Source organism: Leguminivora glycinivorella, chromosome 17, assembly GCF_023078275.1.
Source record: "Leguminivora glycinivorella isolate SPB_JAAS2020 chromosome 17, LegGlyc_1.1, whole genome shotgun sequence".
Classification (NCBI taxonomy): domain Eukaryota; kingdom Metazoa; phylum Arthropoda; class Insecta; order Lepidoptera; family Tortricidae; genus Leguminivora; species Leguminivora glycinivorella.
The window spans coordinates 16,934,692-16,954,666 of record NC_062987.1 but is presented as its reverse complement, the minus strand read 5'-3'; the positions used below and the strand labels follow the sequence as shown (position 1 = coordinate 16,954,666).

The window sequence follows — 19,975 nt, the reverse complement described above, 5'->3', positions numbered from 1 at the left end:
TGACTGTAGTTAAAATAAAATATTTTATACCATGCACGAAATAAAGCATCAGATAATTATATGGACCGAAGTTATTTTTAAATCCAATTTATATTTAATAAGTCAGGTAGAAATATATAAAGTAACTGAGTTGACCGTGACGTCACTCAATTCGATTTCATATAAATTCCTTATTAGCAAGTCGTTCAAATTCGTTTTGACAGTTCTTAAAAAGAAGCTGATTTGACTAGGAGGCAAGTAGCCTATGCCAGGTGGCGCCTGTGCAAGTGCCTTGGCATGTCACTGTCATTCACATGTGTGAGAGAGAAAAAACATACCTAAAGCGGGAGTGAGAGGGGACGACAGTAACGCCGAGACAGCGCACTGCAGAAACAACATGGCTGAATGTGGCACGCTGAATGGCTGAGCGAACGCGTGGAAGGCACTGCCCCAAGTTATTTGCCAGGGAGCGATGTATGTCACTACAAACTGGATCTGTAAACGAAGAAAGTCATTTATAGAGAGTAAAAAGCTTAAACAAAGGATACTATAGACTAGACAGCCAAATAATAATACCACTACCGAACGAGATGGTCACATACAAATTATAATAAGAGTGACAGAGAGCAAAATGTTATTTTTTGTCTTTGTCATAGTTTCACTTTTCCGCCGCTGCCACAAACGAGTTTGTGGCAAACAATACGTACGTGACTTGTCAAGCCTATTATCCGCCCAAATTACGTAGGTTGTTTATGGTAAACTGTCAGCCATTTTTAAAGTACTTCTTAAATTCGCTCCATTATTCTATATCTGTCCCTTACGGGTGTACGCTTATGTCAAGTCTATAGTATCCTTCGTCTGAGGTAAAAAGAAATCTCATAATGCCTTTTGTAGTAGTAGGTAGTATAACCTAACCACATAATTAAAATTTTGAAAAAACCTCCGACCGCGACATAGTAGACCGATTTTCACGAAACATGTCTAAGAACACTCCCAACTAACTCAGCTTTCAGACAAAAAAAAACTAAATCTGAATCGGTTCATCCGTTCGGGAGCTACGATGCCACCGACAGACAGACAGACAGGTTAAACTTATAACACCACGTCGTTTTTGCGTCGGGGGTTGAAAACACTATATTGTACCAAAGAATAATACAACACACAAGAAAAAGAGCTTATCACTAGTACAAAGGCGAACTTAATGATGTACTTTTGTAATCATAATTTTAGAACAAAACGGGACTTAATCATAATGTGATGTTCGAAACGTCGGGCCTAATATAAATGTAAGTGTTTACGCGATTAAGTCCCGTTTTGTTCTAAAATTATGAGTGCAAATCGTGTTAGTCTAAATCAATATACTTTTGTAATGATGACAGGAATATCACACGCTTCACTTACGCTTATTACAATTCGTAGCGCTCTCATTCTACGCGCGTATACGATAAAGTACTTTAATAATGACAGTATTTACAAGTTATAAATGTTGCAATACACTACGAGTAGGACCAAAGAAGTGTGATTCGCGTTTAAAGGCCAGTTGCATCAACCACATTTGACAGACACATCATCGTCACGCAGCAGTCTATGGAACTTCCCATATAATAAAATTTAACGAACCTGTAACGAACGCTTTAACGGTGACAGACGGTTTGATGCATGCATACAATCACGCCTGTATCCCATGAAGGGGTAGGCAGAGCGCATGAAACTACTCAAGTTTCAGTGCCACTCTTGGCAAATAAGGGGTTAACAGAAAACGAAATTGTGACATTGCAGTGACAGGTTGCCAGCCTTTCGCCTACGCCACAATTTAACCCATATCCCACAGTCGCCTTCTACGACACCCACGGGAAGAAAGGGGGTGGTAAAATTCTTAACCCGTCACCACACGGGTACCCGGGTACGGGTACACGGGTTTGATGCAACCGGCCCTAAAAGTCGAAAATTGCTTGCTCTTTGCTGTCAAATACCGATTTATATTTTTAAGACATGAAAGTTAAATTTTATATTATGTTGTAGCTACAACACATTTATAGAAAATATCCATACTAATATTATAAATGCGAAAGTGTGTGTGTCTGTTTGTTTGTCTGTCTTTCACGGCAAAACGGAGTGACAAATTGACGTGATTTTTAAGTGGAGATAGTTGAAGGGATGGAGAGTAACATAGGCGCTACGCCAGTGTTGGCAGAATATGCTGAACCTTAGTGCGTTTTCACATTATCCGATCCGATATCGGATGTCGGAAGGATTTCAATAGAAAAAATCCAAGATGGCGCCTGTAATGTATAGGATATCGGTCCGACATCCGATATCGGATCGGATAATGTGAAAACGCACTTACAATACAACCTGTTAACATCTCAATTGTACCTACCATATTCTTAGAAATAAATATTATGATTATTTGTCTCCTCAAAAGCTAGTAATAAATAAATAGAAAATCAAAGACATACCTTCAACAGAAACTCGTACACTTTGCTGAATATAATGGCTGTGACGAAGTAATCAATGAGAAATTGTTCAGAAATGTTCTGGCTGTTCAGATCCCATTGAAACAGCAGGTAAGCGAACACCAGTATTAGGTATTGAGTCTCTGGTTCAGAGTACGCGTTGCGGAGGCCTGCGAACAAAAAACATTTATATTTATGCACGATTTTTCGAGCCTGTGTGGTGACGGGTTAAGAATTTCACCATCCCCTTTCTTCCCGTGGGTGTCGTAGAAGGCGACTATGGGATATGGGTTAAATTGTGGCGTAGGCGAGAGGCTGGCAACCTGTCACTGCAATGTCACAGTTTCATTTTCTTTCAACCCCTTATTTGCCAAGAGTGGCACTGAAGCTTTAGTAGTTTTATGTGTTCTGCCTACCCCTTTATGGGATACAGGCGTAATTGTATGTATGTACGATTTTTTTTGAAATATTACAATCGAATATATTTCCCGTGAAATTCAAATGTTTCTAATAAACTAATATATTCAATTTCAGATTTGAGATACGTAATTGTACGCTCTGGAACTCCATGGACCTAGAGTTTCCGCGCTTGTATTGTACAAAACAATATTCTCTATAAATGTCCTTATATTTATTTAGCGTTGCACCGCTTCGCTCGCTTTTACATATGCGAATAATTTGAGAATTATACTGTTACAGTCCTTTTCGATGGCCACATTTACAGATGTGCCGATCTCGAGAAAGTTCTCTGTTTACTACTCGGAGGAAATATAGACTGGAGTAGCCTTTCAGTTACTTACCCCTCTGCCAAAAAACTTGAACAAATGTTCATAAAGTCACGTAAATACAATTTCACAATCGATTCATGCTCATTCACAGAATCGCCACGACACATATCACTGGTAATTAAAAATGCCCGCGTGTGCTGTGAACACTTGTAATAAGCGCTCAAATACCTCAAGTTTGCAAAAAGATGGCATAATATTCCATTTGTAAGTAATTTTAATATTGTTGTATTACTGTTTTTATTATCTAAATGATAATATTTTTGTCATACGTCATCGAATATCGATTTATGTGATCGAATGCAATCGATTTGAAATTTGTTGGTGGGTAGAAATTACGTCACGAACACTCCCCACGAGACTTCGATTTTTTGCTGTTTAAGAAGTTACCTAATGTGGTTTAAAATAGGGTCGATATTTATATATCAATTTATTCATAAAAAGACGCACTCCCCACGAGACTTCATTTATATATTTTGTAAGAATTAACCTCATTGCAATTAGAATAGAGCATATAATAATATTGACAAGGATAATTGAAAATTAGAAAAATCATTTGACCGAGACTTCGTCTTAGAGATGTGGGCATGGTCGATAAAATACCAACTATCGATAAAAAAGTATGATTTGCAAACCTTGATCACACAATTTATTTGAAATATATTTGCAATTTTCCGAAAGAGAATGATTTGAGTTTTATTACATGTACTTAATAAACTTTTCACTTTGAACCAGTATTGATAACAGTTAATGAAGACTAAACCATTTCTAGTTTATTTATTTAACCAAGTTTGTTTATAATGATTTAGTACCACCAACTGTAGTAAACGTTGTTGATTAGTTTGTCTGGAAAAATAAATTAATGTTTTGTCAAAGTGTCAAATATTTCTTTACCTACTAATCGTATTATCTAGTCCACCCGCGTGATACCTACTACCCAGGATTGTCATTAGTGAAGCTTAATATGATTATAATAGTGCCAAACATTAAACAGATCTAGAAAAAACAACGACATCATTAAAATTATAATTTGCTTGATTAATTATTATCGACTTCTGTTATCGATGCCTGCCTCATCCCTATAGTTTGAGACACACACGTGCGCATTTAGTGTGCGTACACACTGTGTTTCTATGAAGTATTTCCATGTGTGATATGTCTGTGTGCATCATAATGAGCATGTCTTATTTTTTTATCATAATGTGCGTGTGTATTGACAATAATATTTTTTGCATTTGTGAGTACTCCTTTACATGTGTTATTTCCTCACCTCCCGCGAATCTTGGCAGAATTATTTGTACGTAGACGCAACATGAAGGCTACTCCAGTCTATATTTCCTCCGAGGTTTACTATGACCGGTACATATTGTCGAATGACACACGGAAAACTTTTTCGAGTAAGGCACAATTCTAGCTATATGCATTAAGCCCATTTAGATGGTACGAGTTTCTCGCCTCGAACGTACGATTATCGATGTACGAGAAAAACATCGTATCATGTAAACTAGGCGTACGATATCGCACGAGAGGGGGCGATAATCGCCTCGCCTCGTATGTCTCCGTGTAAAAAAACTCATATTCGAGAATCGTCATAGGAGTTTATACGCTACTCAAGTCAAAATGAATTCTCTTTACCTAGAAACACATACGGCCACGTTTTACCACGCACTCGCCAGGCGACTATCGCATACAAGTTTCTCGACCAAGATGGGCGAGAAACTCTAAATGAGGCTTTATTTTACTTACATTTGAGCGCGGCTACGCACACAAACAAGGCAGCCAGTGCATCTCCGTACTTCGCCGCGATCAGAGGAGCATCTTGGGTTGTAGCGGCCACTACTACTCCTGGGTATAAAACGTTGCGCTCGAGAAAACATAGGTACACGAATATCTGCAAACAAAAAAAAATTGTGAATTCCATATCAGTTTATGACTTCGTGAGCTGTGGTGAAACTGAAAAACACTTAGTTTCCTGAGATATTATCACATTCTGCTCGGAATAGTTTTAAGGTCTCCAAAACATATTGACGCGGATTCCGCTTTCGCCGACCAAAAAGGCGCTCGTTAGTAAGAACATGCCATTTATGATCAGAGCCGATACCGCGTTTGGGGAGACGAAACCCTAAAACGCCATAGACGCTATTGGCACTTAAGTCACAACATTTCATGTCAATCTTTCGAGAATCGAGCCCGTAAACCATTGCTTTCGGTCGCGTATTGTTGATATTGGGTGGAAGACACATGATAGTTCATCTTTGATGAATGGATAACAGTGGCGGGGCGTGAAAGTTTTCATTGGTAAAGCCGGAGGGGTTTTTGGAATCTGTTTTGTATGGACTTCTACAGATACTAGAGAATTTTAGGAAACCCGTTGGGAATCGAGTTGTATCGAGGCTCCGCCACTGATGGATAAGGTCTTACCTTCTCGAAGTACATAAGTTTGGCCGGTTCAGTGACCTCGAACTGCGCGTGTTCGTGCGGCCTTAACACTGGCCCGGCTAGGCAGAGCCAAGGTTGCTGCTTGCGCAGTTGCGGGACTATGTAGTGAAGTACCCAGCCCACAGCGCAGATTATCCAGACCACCTGCGAAATAACATATAAGTAAGAAAAGACAGCCGAGTTTTAAGCTTAGAAGACAGACAGACAGTTAGGGCAGCTTACTCTAAGGGCGGTCGAGGTGGTGTAGCGGTTTATAACGTCAGCCGCGTTAGCTGGAGACCCGGGTTCGATTCCCGGCTTCGCCACCAGTGGGCTTGATCGCTTTTTCTTTAGTATATAGTATTGTTATTACTTAAAAAAAAAGAAACAAATAAAAAAATATTTAATAAAATAATTTGATTTGTTCCCGACATCGAAGGCGATAGTTTATTAAATACAAAAATAAGAATAAGTACTAAATTAAATTAAAATTGTAATTGGAACAAGACGGCGGAAAGACTCAAGTCTTCTCCAAGACCCTAGGGAAAACGCCATCCCCGAAACGTTCAACGGTCAGTTTTAGAACTTAGTTATACGCAATTAAATCCCTTTAGAATTTTAGTTATGCAAAAAATTAAAGTGTAAATCAGTACTAACCTTGTTCAATTGCAGTTTAGTGAGTGACGTAAACACCGTAGTGCAATGCAGTCCAAACACGAACAAAGTCAGAAACGTGCACACAATCACATCGTTTTCAAGCGCGCGTTCACCGTCGCTTGCAACTTCTTAGGCAGAGGATCCTCCATATCATCATCCACCGGCTTATCTGCCTCCTTAGCCTGACTTTTATCTTCCGTCTCATTCGGTTCCTTCAAAGATGAGGTAGACAAAGTATCCCCTCTAGGATCTATCTTTAGAGAGCTTACGCTTGAAGTCTGAGAGCGCTTTTGCGTTTTAGCTATGTTAGTCTCAGAGCTAAAGTTGATCTTAGACGCAGATGACCCTATTGAGTTCTGTTTAGAAATATTGCTCTCTGAATTGTTCTTCTTATCATCGGTTAATGTGTTTTCCGCTTTCTCTGCTTCTGGTGTTACTTCTGGCGGCGTCTGAACCACGTATAACTCCGGTGGCAGTAGATGTTTTTTTATTAAATTCCATATTAATGTATAATCACTCGCGCTTCTACTTAAGTGATACGCTATAGGTACTAGTAAGGCGCAGAAGATGGAGAAGAGTATATTGTGCTTCTGATGCTGCGATTTCTTTCCTTCAACCAGTCCACTGTACGCGAAACCGTATAAAACTCCTATAGCGGCTAAAGATCTCACTACACAGTATACCGCAGCGCTTAAACTACTAGTAGCATTACCACCGAATATATGCATGTCGATTTGTTCTAGAAGATACATAAGAAATGTATTCACTTGTGGAAATAAGCCTAAACTGAACGCCAACGGGAAGAAGAGGAGAAATTTTGATAGCACTTCCTGGATGACCAGTAAAAAATCTCGCTGGTTCATTTCGAAGCCGTATATCGTCAAAGGCTTGTCATCTAAGCTTCGTTTGCTTCTAGAATGTTCTTCAGGCATCTGCTGTAACTGCCCATGGACTAGACACAGTATAGCCGTACATAAACAGAAGTACACCGGCCGGGAAAACACAACCATTTTGTTGAAACCGTGAACGGGTGATGCTGAATCCGGCTGAACACTTTTGAGTAAAGAATACTGGCTACCAGCCATTATAAAACAAAACCAGAACGCGTATATATCCCTGTAGAATCCTAGATTTAACACCATTGAGCCTAGAACAGCCACTGAGATCGCTAGTAAGATCGAAATGAAAGTCTCTTTGAACGTTAAGTTTCTGTCAAATAACGCCATCAATTTCAACCTGTCCATTGTAACTTTCACTTCAAAACACTTCCATAGGTTAAACTTGTAGTAACTCTTTGGTTTCGGTTGGTTGGCTTTCTCTATTTCGTCCATGAACTTTGATAATTTACTCCTAATATTGATTTCTAGACTCGCCTCGCCTATAGACGAAGGCATCAGACTTGGTATATTATTTGAGACAGTTTCAACGGACTGTTGTGCCGCTTCTCTCTGTGCCCTTTGCTGGCTCATTAAGAAGTTTATGTGCATGCTCGGGAAGCCCATTCTCGACTGTCTTTCAGCCTCAATTTGTTCTAATAAGCTATCAGTGGCGTACGCCACAGGCGATCGTGGTTGGTCAGTGCGAGACCCGGTCCCACCGTCGAAAACGTAAAACCTTTTATTCGCGTTGTTAGTATTGATCGGAACAACAGTGGAAACATTGTTGTTGCTAGACAGTAATGGGTTATTACTACCCTGGTTGGAAGAGCTTTGATCTATACTGTTTTCCCTTTTAGGTTTCGCTATACTTTCGCTGTTCCCCGCTTCTGATTCTAAAGACCCGCAGCTGCCTTCGCCAGTTTCTTGTGAGTCTGGGGCTTCTATTGGCTTTACTCTATTACACCTGACATCTTCCTTGTCCGGGAGAGGAATGGGTTGAGCTTGGGCCCTCCCTGAGCTATTCTTATCAAATGTGTACGACATCCAATTGCCATATTCATCCATGAAACAATGTATCGCTCCGTCTGTCGTGTCGTCGAAAGACGTCGCGAAGTGAACACTGTTGGAGGTGTTAGGATTTTCCGGGTTAGGGGTTTTGTCTTTTTTATCAGAATTATTCTGATTGGACGGATTGTTTCTTTGTCTGGTCGATCGTTTTATTTTTCTCACTCTATTTCGGTGGTTTCTGTCCATTAGAGGTCTAAGTCTCTGGCCTTCTTCGGCGTATTGGACTAGCTCCGGAGGCGCATTTTCCGGTAAGCAGCAGGGCATTAAATCTACTCTGGAGTTTAGAAAAGCGGCTAATAAAGGCATGGAAGTAGGAAGTAGTGTGTTTGTGGATGTTTGTGCGACTTCCTCTATTGATCTTTTCCTGGTTTTATGTGAGTTTTCCCTGTCTCTAATACTTTGTCTGTGACTTCTCGGTCGTTCTTCCCTATTTGGCGGCGGCATGACTACTGTATTGGCGTTCGTAGCAGCAAATAGGCACTCCAAGCCCTGCACCAGAGCAGCCTGGGCCTCCACAGCATCCATAAGTGTTCTATCTTCAGTCTCATCCTCTTTCTTGGAGTCTTTTTTCTTATTCTCCTTCTGCGACGAAGCTCTCGAACGCGCCAAGTTTTTAATCTGTTTCGGAATAGCTCCCAAATTCTTTGGGACATTGAACGAGGATTCGCCTAAAGCGTTGGCAAGTTTTTGGCATATAATTTCTTCTCTAGCACAATTTTCGTGGCAAACCACGGGACAGCAGGGTGGGGACTCTTCTTTAGCCGATTCTTCAAACAACCAATCTATGCTATAGACACTCTTCTCATCCGCACTTTTACTATCAGTCACCTGTGATTCTTCAGTCTCTTGGAAGATTTTTTCATCATCTTTCGTTTTTTGCGGCCTATCAAAATTGGCTTCACTACTACTGCTAGAGTTAGAAATATCATGGTCCCACAATTTCTTCTCAACTGGCTTCTCATCTTTCTTTTCCACATTCTCATTGGATTCTAAACTCGACTTCTCTATTAGTAAGTCTTTAGAACTAGCACTGGCTTTATCGAAATAGTCAGCGGGATATTTACACTCACACGAACCACTCGGTCGATCGACGCACTTGGCTTCGTCTTGTTTCATAAGCTTCTTCAGTCTTACAGGTTTAGATTTGCTATGAGCGCACTCCGGATTCTGCTTCGAGTGTCGTTCGCAGCAGTGCTTCTTGCAGTCTTGGCTCTTCGCTCGAACGACGCGAACATCTGTCGCTCTGTCTAGCAAAGGAGACCTGGAACCGTTGTTCTCATAATCGGAATCACTGGATCTGACTACTGGGGATTGTTCCGCGTCCCAGTCGAAACCACGGAATTGTTTATCATCTTCGTAATCACTGTAACTTTCACCACTCGAATCTAAATCAGTCTCTTTCTGTGATGTCTGCATTTCGTCAGATATTTCGGCTATGGGATAAACTATTTCTGAGCCGTACGTTAGGTAGGGGTAGCTGCCTCTGCCTTCGTCCGGTTCGCTTCGGGGGAACAGATTGAAATGCGGTCCTCTAGTCAAGCATTTGCTCGGCGGGGGTATGACAGCATTTTTCGGGTTTTTTAACACTTGTCCACCTATGGTTTCTACGCTATTGGGGTGGGGGGATAAATTCGATACACTGGGCGGAGGGCATCCTATCTCTAACGCGGCACTTTTAATTCTTCTAACTCCTGGGCTTTTGCCTTTATTTTTATCGGTTTCGCCGGTCGGGGCTTCGGCTTTGACCATCATGTATTCCCCGAGCTCTACACTAGCGAAGAATCCTGTGTCTGTGTTATTTGAGTGTCTCCGCATATGTGAGACTAGTTGAGCGGTTGAATTGAGTAAGGGTAGCTGAATGGTTGACATGGTCGAGTTGGATTTACATCTCATGTTCCTGTTTAGTTCTTGAGTGGTGAGTGCTATAGCGGATTTGGTGCAGTTTTCTTCTGGATAGTTAGTATATCTTCTTCTATGTGATCTTTTCTTGGGGGAAGGTGGTCCGACGCTGGGTTCGGAGTTGTCCCGGGAGTCGGAGCTGAGCTGGCGGGCGAACTTGGATTGGTAAGGCTCTCCGACGGCCTCATTGCCGTCTAGATACAACCACTCTTTGAAGAAGTCTCGGTTGGAGCCGCGGCGGTGGGAACACTCGTGGTAGCGGCGAGAGACCTAGAAAATAAAGTAAACCTCATTTTAACACACCTATTACCCAATTGACTGGAGTTGAACAAAATACAAGAACCTTCTTCCCAGTGTTTTGAAAATAATGTCAATCGATCTTGATTTTCTACAGGAATAAATATTCATATACACAGAGAACCTCCTATAGAGTGGCAGTCTTGTATATTTGGTTCGCGATACGAGTCACCAGTGTTTGGGGTGCGAGGAGCGGGCGGGGAATGTGTTAAGCGCGCTGTGATTGGCCGTTTCAAGGACGGCGGGCAGTCGCGCCAGATGAAAAGGGACAGAAGTATGACTGTCCCTCTACTGACGCGTAAGTGGCCAATGTAAGTTGACCTATGCCGGCTCTGAATAAATTATAAATATGACTTATTTGTGGAATGTAATGCCGTCTGTTTTTAAATTTGAGCTTCTTGTTACCTTTCCACACCATTTCACACTACAGGTGGACATCTTTAAGGCATCAAAATACCCTTTTCCAATTTTTTTGTGCGAAAAACACGCGCTGCTTTCGGGTCTGTTACTAAGTCGATACTGATCGGGCACGGCGAGCGCCCGCGCTTATATCAGTGCAAATACTAGGAAGGCTGGCGACCGCGAGTCGTCTTGTAATAGATGTCTATAGGGGTTGGTCTGTGTTCATATATGACTCGTTTCATGGCATTAAGGTTACAACAAGAGAGATTCGACGATCGAAACGCCTGCCAAAAATTTTATTTGATATTTTGTTGTGACTTCTAATGAACACAAGTTAAATTATAATCTATTGAAAATATTTCAACTTGTGCTGTCTTACAGTAGTCACACTACTATGTATATAAATTAAAACCGAAAATAAATTACACATATGAAAGAAAAAGTGACCAAGTCCTCTGGTGCCTGAGGCTGGCCATACCGTTCTGCCCTAGGGATGGACAGAGGGCGCTACGAGTCCTTGTATAGATTACTCATATGAGAGATAATTTCGACCTCGACAGCTGTGACCTGGGTGGCCGAGCGGATAAAGAGGCATTTCCCGCGATTGGAAAGTACGCTGGTTCGTTTCCAGCCTCAGGCACCAGAGGACTTGGTCACTTTTTCTTTCATATGTGTAATTTATTTTCGGTTTTAATTTATTTTGTTGTGACGTCAAATTTTAGGAAATTACCTAAATGTATGGAAGATCAATAACATGTATCAGGGCATTTTCAGAATTTGGGACTCCCCAATTAGCGTAAGTTGTTAACAAAAATTAACTCACTGTCAGTTTTGTGACGATAATAGTCATTAAGCATAAAATTTCTATAAAAATATTGTTTTTGTGTTAATTATATAAATTTTGAGCGATAATCTACATTCAGAATGTGAAAAAAGTAAATTTTTAGACAGATTTTATGCTTAATTGTCGTCACAAAACTGACAGCGAGTTAATTTTTGTTAACAACTTACGTTAATTGGGGTGTCCCAAATTCTGAAAATGCCCATTATATTTTATAAAAAAAAAAAAAGTAAAAAAAAATCAGAACATACTTTGGCAAAGGGCCCGTCGTCGTGGGGCAGAGAGGCGTCGCGTCCCGAGCGGTACACTTCTTCTACGATCAGCTCGTCAATGCGATTGGCGCGACGTTTGCCTCGGGGGTCGCGTTTGGGCTGCAAAATTAAAATAAAATTATTTCGTCGACGTAGGGAACAAATCAAATTATTTTATTGTCTTTACCGCGATAGTTAGTCATGAAATAAAACTATGGAAACGGATTAAATTCATTCAATTTATTATACGCGATTTAATCCGTTTCCATAGTTTTATTTCAAATTATTTTATTAAATATTTTATATAAAAAAAAACATATCATAATATTTAATAAAATAATTTGTTTCATTTGTTCCCTACGTCGATAGATGGCAGCACCATCTCTCTCGCTATATCGTAATCCTGCAAAAGGATTCTTATAGGAGGTGCAAGCACACATTGCTCGCCCTTACGCCGTGGCTTGCGTGGGCGACGGTCGCGCGATGGTCGCGCGACGGCGATGCGACGCATATGAAATCAAACCTTATCGATATGGAAGTATGAGACGCGACGGCAACGGCCCCTAGCCTTCAGAGATAACATACACTAGAGAGATTTCGACGGGTACCTCGGCGGTCGGGGTGGTGTAGTGGTTTAAGCACGTCAGCCGCGATAGCTGGAGACCCCGGCGCGCTCACACAAAATTAGCGCTGGTAGCCTAGCGGTAAGAGCGTGCGACTTTCGGTACGGAGGTCGCGGGTTCGAGCCCCGGCTCGTACCAATGAGTTTTTCGGAACTTATGTGCGAATTTATGTCATTTGATATTTGCCAGTCGCTTTTCGGTGAAGAAAACATCGTGAGGAAACCGCACTAATTCCAATAAGGCCTAGTCACCCTTCGAATTGAAAGGTCAGATGGCAGTCGCTTTCGTAAAACTAGTGCCTACGCCAAATCTTGGGATTAGTTGTCAAAGCGGACCCCAGGCTCCCATGAGCCGTGGCAAATGCCGGGATAACGCAAGGTGGATGAATAGGCTACTAGACTCATATCTAATTTGGCAGAATAAATGATTGTCTTCTGTAATATTTGACATAAGAAACCAATATTTAATGATTTTGGGTATTAAATCTGTACGATGACTACGTATTTTTAATTAAAAAATGCGAATTTTTTTTTATTTTGGCCACCGAAAGAAAACGCTGTCGGCGGTGTAGTGACGTCATAGAATTCATGTCAAATAAATCACTGACATAATGACCTTTATGCCTCGTACTTAAAGTGTCAGAAAGTGTTGTTTTCGCACTGAATGTAAATCATAATAAAAATATCTGGGCAACCGAGCTTCGCTCGGTTCTGTTTCGTATCCTTGACATGTGTCGCCATCTAGTTCAAAAATGAATAGTACCTACATCAAGCGAAAGAATTCTCAGCCTTAACAACACAACTACTCCACACGAGATGGCGCGCATTTCGCCACAAAAACTCAAATAGTGTATTTTTCTATACGTTTTAGCCTTGACCTGTGTCGCCATCTAGTGTTTGCAATAAATAGTAATTACATCGACCGAAAGAATTCTGTCTTAACAGTACAACTACTGCACACGAGATGGCGCGCGAAGAAAAACGCATGAAAACTCAAAAATTCGCGTTTTCCGGGACCTAAGGATAAGTTAGACCGATTTTTCACCCCCAAAAACCCCCACATAACAAATTTCTGCGAAATCGTTAGAGCGGTTTCCGAGATCGTCAGTGTAAATAAATATATATATAAATAAATAAATAAATATACAAGAATTGCTCGTTTAAAAGTATATAATAAGATATAGTGATATTTTTTTCGGTTATTTGGACAGTAAGTAATAATATAACTCAATAAGATAAACTTAAAAAAAAACGGCCAAGAGCGTGTCGGGCCACGCTCAGTGTAGGGTTCCGTAGTTTTCCGTATTTTTCTCAAAAACTACTGAACCTATCAAGTTCAAAACAATTTTCCTATAAAGTTTTTATAAAGTTCTGCTTTAGTGATTTTTTTCATATTTTTTAAACATATGGTTCAAAAGTTAGAGGCGGGGGGGACGCACTTTTTTTTCCTTTAGGAGCGATTATTTCCGAAAATATTAATATTATCAAAAAATGATTCCTTATTCATTTTTAAATACCTATCCAACAATATATCACACGTTGGGGTTGGAATGAAAAAAAAATCAGCCCCCACTTTATATGTAGGGGGAGTACCCTAATATGATAAAACATTTTTTTCCATTTGTTATTTTTGCACTTTGTTGGCATGATTGATATACATATTGGTATCAAATTTCAGCTTTCTAGTGCTAACGGTTACTGAAATTATCCGCGGACGGACGGATGGACGGACGGACAGACATGGCGAAACTATAAGGGTTCCTAGTTGACTACAGAACCCTAAAAAGGGTCAAGTAGCCTATAGATGTAAATATGAGTAAGTATACCTTCCGCCTCGGCTGCGGTCGTTTGGCGCCGGAGGGCCCGGGCTCCGGCGGCGGCTGCTCGGGCCCCGCGGCCGCCACGTCCGACAGTTTCACGGAGAGCGTGCTGTCCTCGTTGCTTGACTCCGAGCTGTTCTTTCTGTGCACGTCCACTTTCAAATCTGAAAATAACCAAAACGTGTATATAGTAACATTAGTAACTATGAGTATTCGCCCGCGTACATTAATTTATACAACGAACGTCATTTTTAGGATGTTTGTCTCAAACATAAGTTTTTGCAAGGCAAGGACTTTAATTGATCGAGCCAAATTTGAAATCGATATGGATGAGCGGTCTATGTGCGTTGATAAATCATGTGTCAACAAGTCAGTTTCTTTTTTAATATGTAGAAATGTGTATTTATTTTCATGATATTAATTAATTTAACCCATTCACAATAAAAATTTGACTACGTCAGACATCGTTTGTAATTTCTAGTTTTCCCAACCGCGTGCATGGGAAGCCCCTGAAATAGCTCTGTGGGTTCTCCGGGTGAGCAAAGTTCACGAGTTTCTTGCCCATCGGCGGTGTCGTATCGAAGGTTAACTCGACTCATTGGGATCCACCTACTCTAATCCCACTCTTTCTTTTTGCAAGTTAGGTGGTCAGACAAATTCAGCCTCTTTCCTATTTAATATTTAACATTTTGAATATTCGCAGAGAGGGTCATTCTCAGACCAAGAACGATTATAAAAATGGCCACAAATGTTGCCTCTTAAATAACTAGCCGGAACGGACATCAGCCCCTTTAGCACAACTTGCCTTGTCGCTCGCGAGTCCATACTTGAAGTCGCGCTTGATGTATGGACTCGCGCGCACAAGGCAAGTTGTGCTAAAGGGGCCGGAGTCGAGAAGAAGGCGAAACTCTTTGCCCAGCAGTGGGCTAGTAAAAAGTAACGTTTACCTATGGTGCTGTTGTTGGGTTTGTTGTAGTCGGCACCCGCCATCGACTCGTTGTCGCTGCTGGCGGCCGCCGGACGGAGCATCTGCATCTCCATGCCTTCATCGCGACTGAAACGAATAATCAACTAAACTAGGGTAGGTATAAAAGGCACTCATCTCACCAAAACTGAGTAAGCGATGAGTTGTAAGCGATAAAAAAGAAAAGATAGTCGCTCTCTGTAAATAAGAGAAAGCGAACTATGCGTTGAACCTATAACACATAATCGCGTCTCTTTCATTGACACAGAAGCGACTCGTTTGTTCGCCGATAGACATTGGTCCTTCGAGCCGGATGAAAAGATGAATCATAAAGGTGTTGAGCAAAAATATGATACCTACATTCATTTCTCAATAAAATGTCAACTTTGATAGTTACATTTCTGAGTTGACATCTTATTGAAAAATGATTTTGATTCGTTTGATTCATTCTAGTTCATTGTCATCAGCTTACATGTCTTGCGTATGGACACCACGCGCACACATACATACCGCGCGGCGTACGTTTGTTAGAAGTGTTACTACTGTTCTCATATCATGGAGGAGAAAACCAGTTTCTTTTTTCATGGATACATAGTGTTGTCATTAGAAGTGCCATCGGTGTTCGGCGGGAGTACAATGCACTTGTTGGTGTCATACATGTGGTGGAGACACAACGAAAGATTCATTGTGTCATTCATTCTCATCCGCTTACATGTGTTGCGTGTTTACACGGCGCGCACACATACATACCGCGCTGCGAGCGTTTGTTAGAAGTGTTACTACTGGTCTTATACAGTGGTACTGGATACATACGCAGTGTTGTCATCAGAAGTGCCGTCGGTGTTCGGCGGGAGCACTATACACTCGCTGGTGTCATACATGTGATGGAGACACAACGAAAGATTCATTGTGTTTCATTCTCATCCGCTTACATGTGTTGCGTGTTTACACGGCGCGCACACATACATACCGCGCGGCGAGTGTTTGTTAGAAGTGTTACTACTGGTCTTATACAGTGGTACTGGATACATACGCAGTGTTGTCATCAGAAGTGCCGTCGGTGTTTGGCGGGAGTACAATGCACTTGTTGGTGTCATACATGTGATGGAGACACAACGAAAGATTCATTGTGTTTCATTCTCATCCGCTTACATGTGTTGCGTGTTTACACGGCGCGCACACATACATACCGCGCGGCGTGCGTTTGTTAGAAGTGGTACTACTGTTCTCATATCATGGAGGAGAAAACCCGTTTCTTTTTTCATGGATACACCAGCAATTCCCGTCAACTTTGTACAATGCCACGTCAGCAAATTTTAATTGATCCTATTTTGTTACCAACATTTAGTAATATAATTCGACTTTCGTAAGATATATACAGTATAATTGTTATAATTAAGAAAATATAGATACTAGAGAACCTTAATGACGAAATAAAACTTAATAAAATCTCAATTCATCAACAAAATCTTGGTAATAAAATAGGAATTAATAAAAACAAATTTAACTTTTCCCTTAATTTTTGTACAAAGTTGACGGGAATTGCTGACATAGTGTTGTCATTAGAAGTGCCATCGGTGTTCGGCGGGAGTACAATGCACTTGTTGGTGTTATACATGTGGTGGAGACACAACGAAAGATTCATTGTCATTCATTCTCATCCGCTTACATGTGTTGCGTGTTTACACGGCGCGCACACATACATACCGCGCGGCGAGCGTTTGTTAGAAGGATACATACGCAGTGTTGTCATTAGAAGTGCCATCGGTGCTCGGCGGGAGCACTATACACTCGCTGGTGTCATACATGTGGTGGAGGCCGTGGTTGAGCAGCTTCAGGCCCAGGAACAGCAGCGCCACCAGCGTGCAGTAGATGATCCAGCCGAGGCTGGCTGGCGGGAAGTACTGGGGAGAAGAGATTTTTTTTAAATACAGATTTAACTAAAAAATATGGATTTTATGTTATCCTTAGTAAATTACAAGCACTTTAATATTTTTGATACTGAATTGTTATTGTTTTCACCACACCCCGACGCAAAAACTGACGAAAAATTATGATGTGTTACTTTTTTACCAGTTTGATATGTCGTCTGTCTGTTTGTCTGTCAGTGTGTGTGTGTCTGTCTGTGACATCGTAGCTCCCGAACGGATGAACCGATTTAGATTTAGTTTTTTTAGTCTGAAAGCTGAGTTAGTCGGGAGTGTTCTTAGCCATGTTTCATGAAAATCGGTCTACTATGTCACAGTCGGGGGTTTTTTCAAAATTTTAATTTTGTTGTTAGGTTATTGATACTGAATTGTAATTATGTTTGTATAGATTTTGCAACAAAGCCTGGTTTTCGTCTTTAAAAGAGATACATTTGAAGCGCCACGAGTAGGCCTCCAACCCTCACCCACTTGGGGGTATACACCTGCTATGTATGTGGACAGAGCTCTTCTAGCATTGGGCTAAACAATACAGCCAAACGAAAATGCTGTTTGGATGATGCTTAGAACATCTCATACAGATGGAAAGGCCTATTATTATTATATATCGTCACTACTTTGAAAAAAACTTATTCTCTTAATGAAAAGAAAATTGTAGTATGTATGAAATGCATACAGACTTACTGCATTTTAACTTTGAGGAGCAGTGTGAGATACGAGATTTTTTCAAAGTAGTGACAATATGTATATTTGGATAGAAAAGCCGTACGTGCCACAACTCTTTTAGTATATAGGCATTTGAAACACAGTCAATTTTTGTGGAATCCACTAACAAACTACTCAATATGAAACATTGGACCAGGGATGTAACGGATGTGTTTTTAACGGAACCGGAAGCGGAAGCAGAAGTTTTGAATTTAGTTTAACGGAAGCAGAAGCGGAACCGGAACCAGAAGCGGAAGTTATAGATGTTAAAAACGAAATGAAAAAATACCACATATTAGGTATAACATAAATCAAAATTAATTAAATTACCCAGAACTTTTAGATGTTTACTGTTCAGCCTGTAAACAGCAGTTTGTAATTAGCCTTTAGGCCCACTTAGGTTTTAAAAACGAAAAGAAAAGGTACCTGATATTCTATCTTAAGTATATCGTTACAATTCAAAAATTTAAATCACCTTGAACTTTAAGATGTTTAGTTGTTTACTCACTAAAAATCATATAAGAATCCTTTTAAACCTTTATTATGCCGTAAAAGGTTTAAGAAACGAAACGAAAACTTACTTATAATTATTTTTAAAATCGGGACTTAACCGCGTATAACTACATATTAAACTGACCTCCAACGTTTCAAGGACAGCGTTGACCCCGTGGCGATCAAGCCCCGATTTAAAAAAAAATTATGTGTAATAATCGTGAAAGTTTAAATCAGTGAAAACTTACTCGTTAGGTAGTATAATACAATCCAACATTAAATGGAGTGATTCTAAAAGAAGTAAACTGTATTTAATAAACAAAAGCTTAGCAGCTTTATCTCCCGGCAGTTTGCTTCTAAGGGGATTTTAGATAAGCCCTACACCACTGAATAGTTGTTCACTCGCTACAGAACTAGGTGGACAGGACAAATATTGGCGCGCAATGGAATGAAGCGATTGATGTTTAGTATCGTAGCACGTGGCAAGCGGAGAGATGAGTGAATGACAGGCCCCGTAGCCGAATGGCATTTCTCCGACGCCAAACGATAGCGATACGCCGCTGGCTCTGTCGCGCCAATACGCAAGCGCGATAGAGATAGATATCTACTAGCGCTTCGTTTCGTGAGCGATTGTGCCATTCGGCTAGCCACCCAGGTATAGACCTGTTGGTCTTTGATGTACGCCGCTCATGTCCCACCGTCGCGCTAGGTTCCGACATCCGCTATAACTTCCGTTTGAAAAATAACAGAACCGGAACAGAAGCGGATGTGTAAAACGAAACGGAAGTTCTGCAGAAACGGAAGCAGAAGCAGAGCTCTGTTACATCCCTGCATTGGACTTTGTCCTGTTTTATGAATCCACAGAGAGATTATTTGCACATGACTGTTAATGAAATGTCAATTAGAATTAGTATTGGAAGTGAGTCATTATGGAAATAAGAAATTAGCAAACACATCGCTTTAGATATAATATGAGTCACCAGGAAACTCCAAATGGATGGAATGTGTGAACAATGATAATATGAGAGTGAAAGGTATTAGTATGGCAATGACGGCTGATAGAGAGGAATGGAGGAAGATGTTCTGCTGCGCCCACCCCAAATAATGGGAAGAGGGCAAGGGAATGATGATGAGGAAACTCCAAATGAAATGAAGTGAATGTTGTTGGTACAGAAAAGTTTAAGTGAACTTTACAGTCACTGGCAGTAACAATGAAAATTAAAAAAAAAACCCTCACATAGTGGACCGATTTTAGAACACTCCCAACTAACTCAGTTTTCAAATAAAAAAAAACTAAATCTAAATCGGTTCATCCGCTTGGGAGCTATGATGCCACAGACAGATAGACAGACAGACAGACAGACACGTCAAACTTATGACACCCCGTTGTTTTTGCGTCAGGGGTTAAAAATAAGAATAATAAATATTATAGGACATTCTTACACAGATTGACTGGATATTTATGCATTATCCGACACACTCTTATGGCTCTAGAAATTAGACTGTCTCGGGTATT

General features: G+C 40.7%; 1 protein-coding gene across 1 annotated transcript in view; it reads right to left on the bottom strand.

Annotated features, from left to right (window-relative positions):
• LOC125235296 (protein pecanex) overlaps nucleotides 1-19,975 on the bottom strand; it is a 57,247-nt gene that overhangs the window by 36,172 nt on the left and 1,100 nt on the right. Inside the window, 10 exon segments of the mRNA XM_048141808.1 lie at nucleotides 318-474; nucleotides 2,439-2,605; nucleotides 4,967-5,111; nucleotides 5,642-5,803; nucleotides 6,296-6,393; nucleotides 6,396-10,410; nucleotides 11,932-12,051; nucleotides 14,380-14,537; nucleotides 15,321-15,427; nucleotides 17,078-17,241. Coding sequence (XP_047997765.1) covers nucleotides 318-474; nucleotides 2,439-2,605; nucleotides 4,967-5,111; nucleotides 5,642-5,803; nucleotides 6,296-6,393; nucleotides 6,396-10,410; nucleotides 11,932-12,051; nucleotides 14,380-14,537; nucleotides 15,321-15,427; nucleotides 17,078-17,241 — 5,293 coding nt within the window.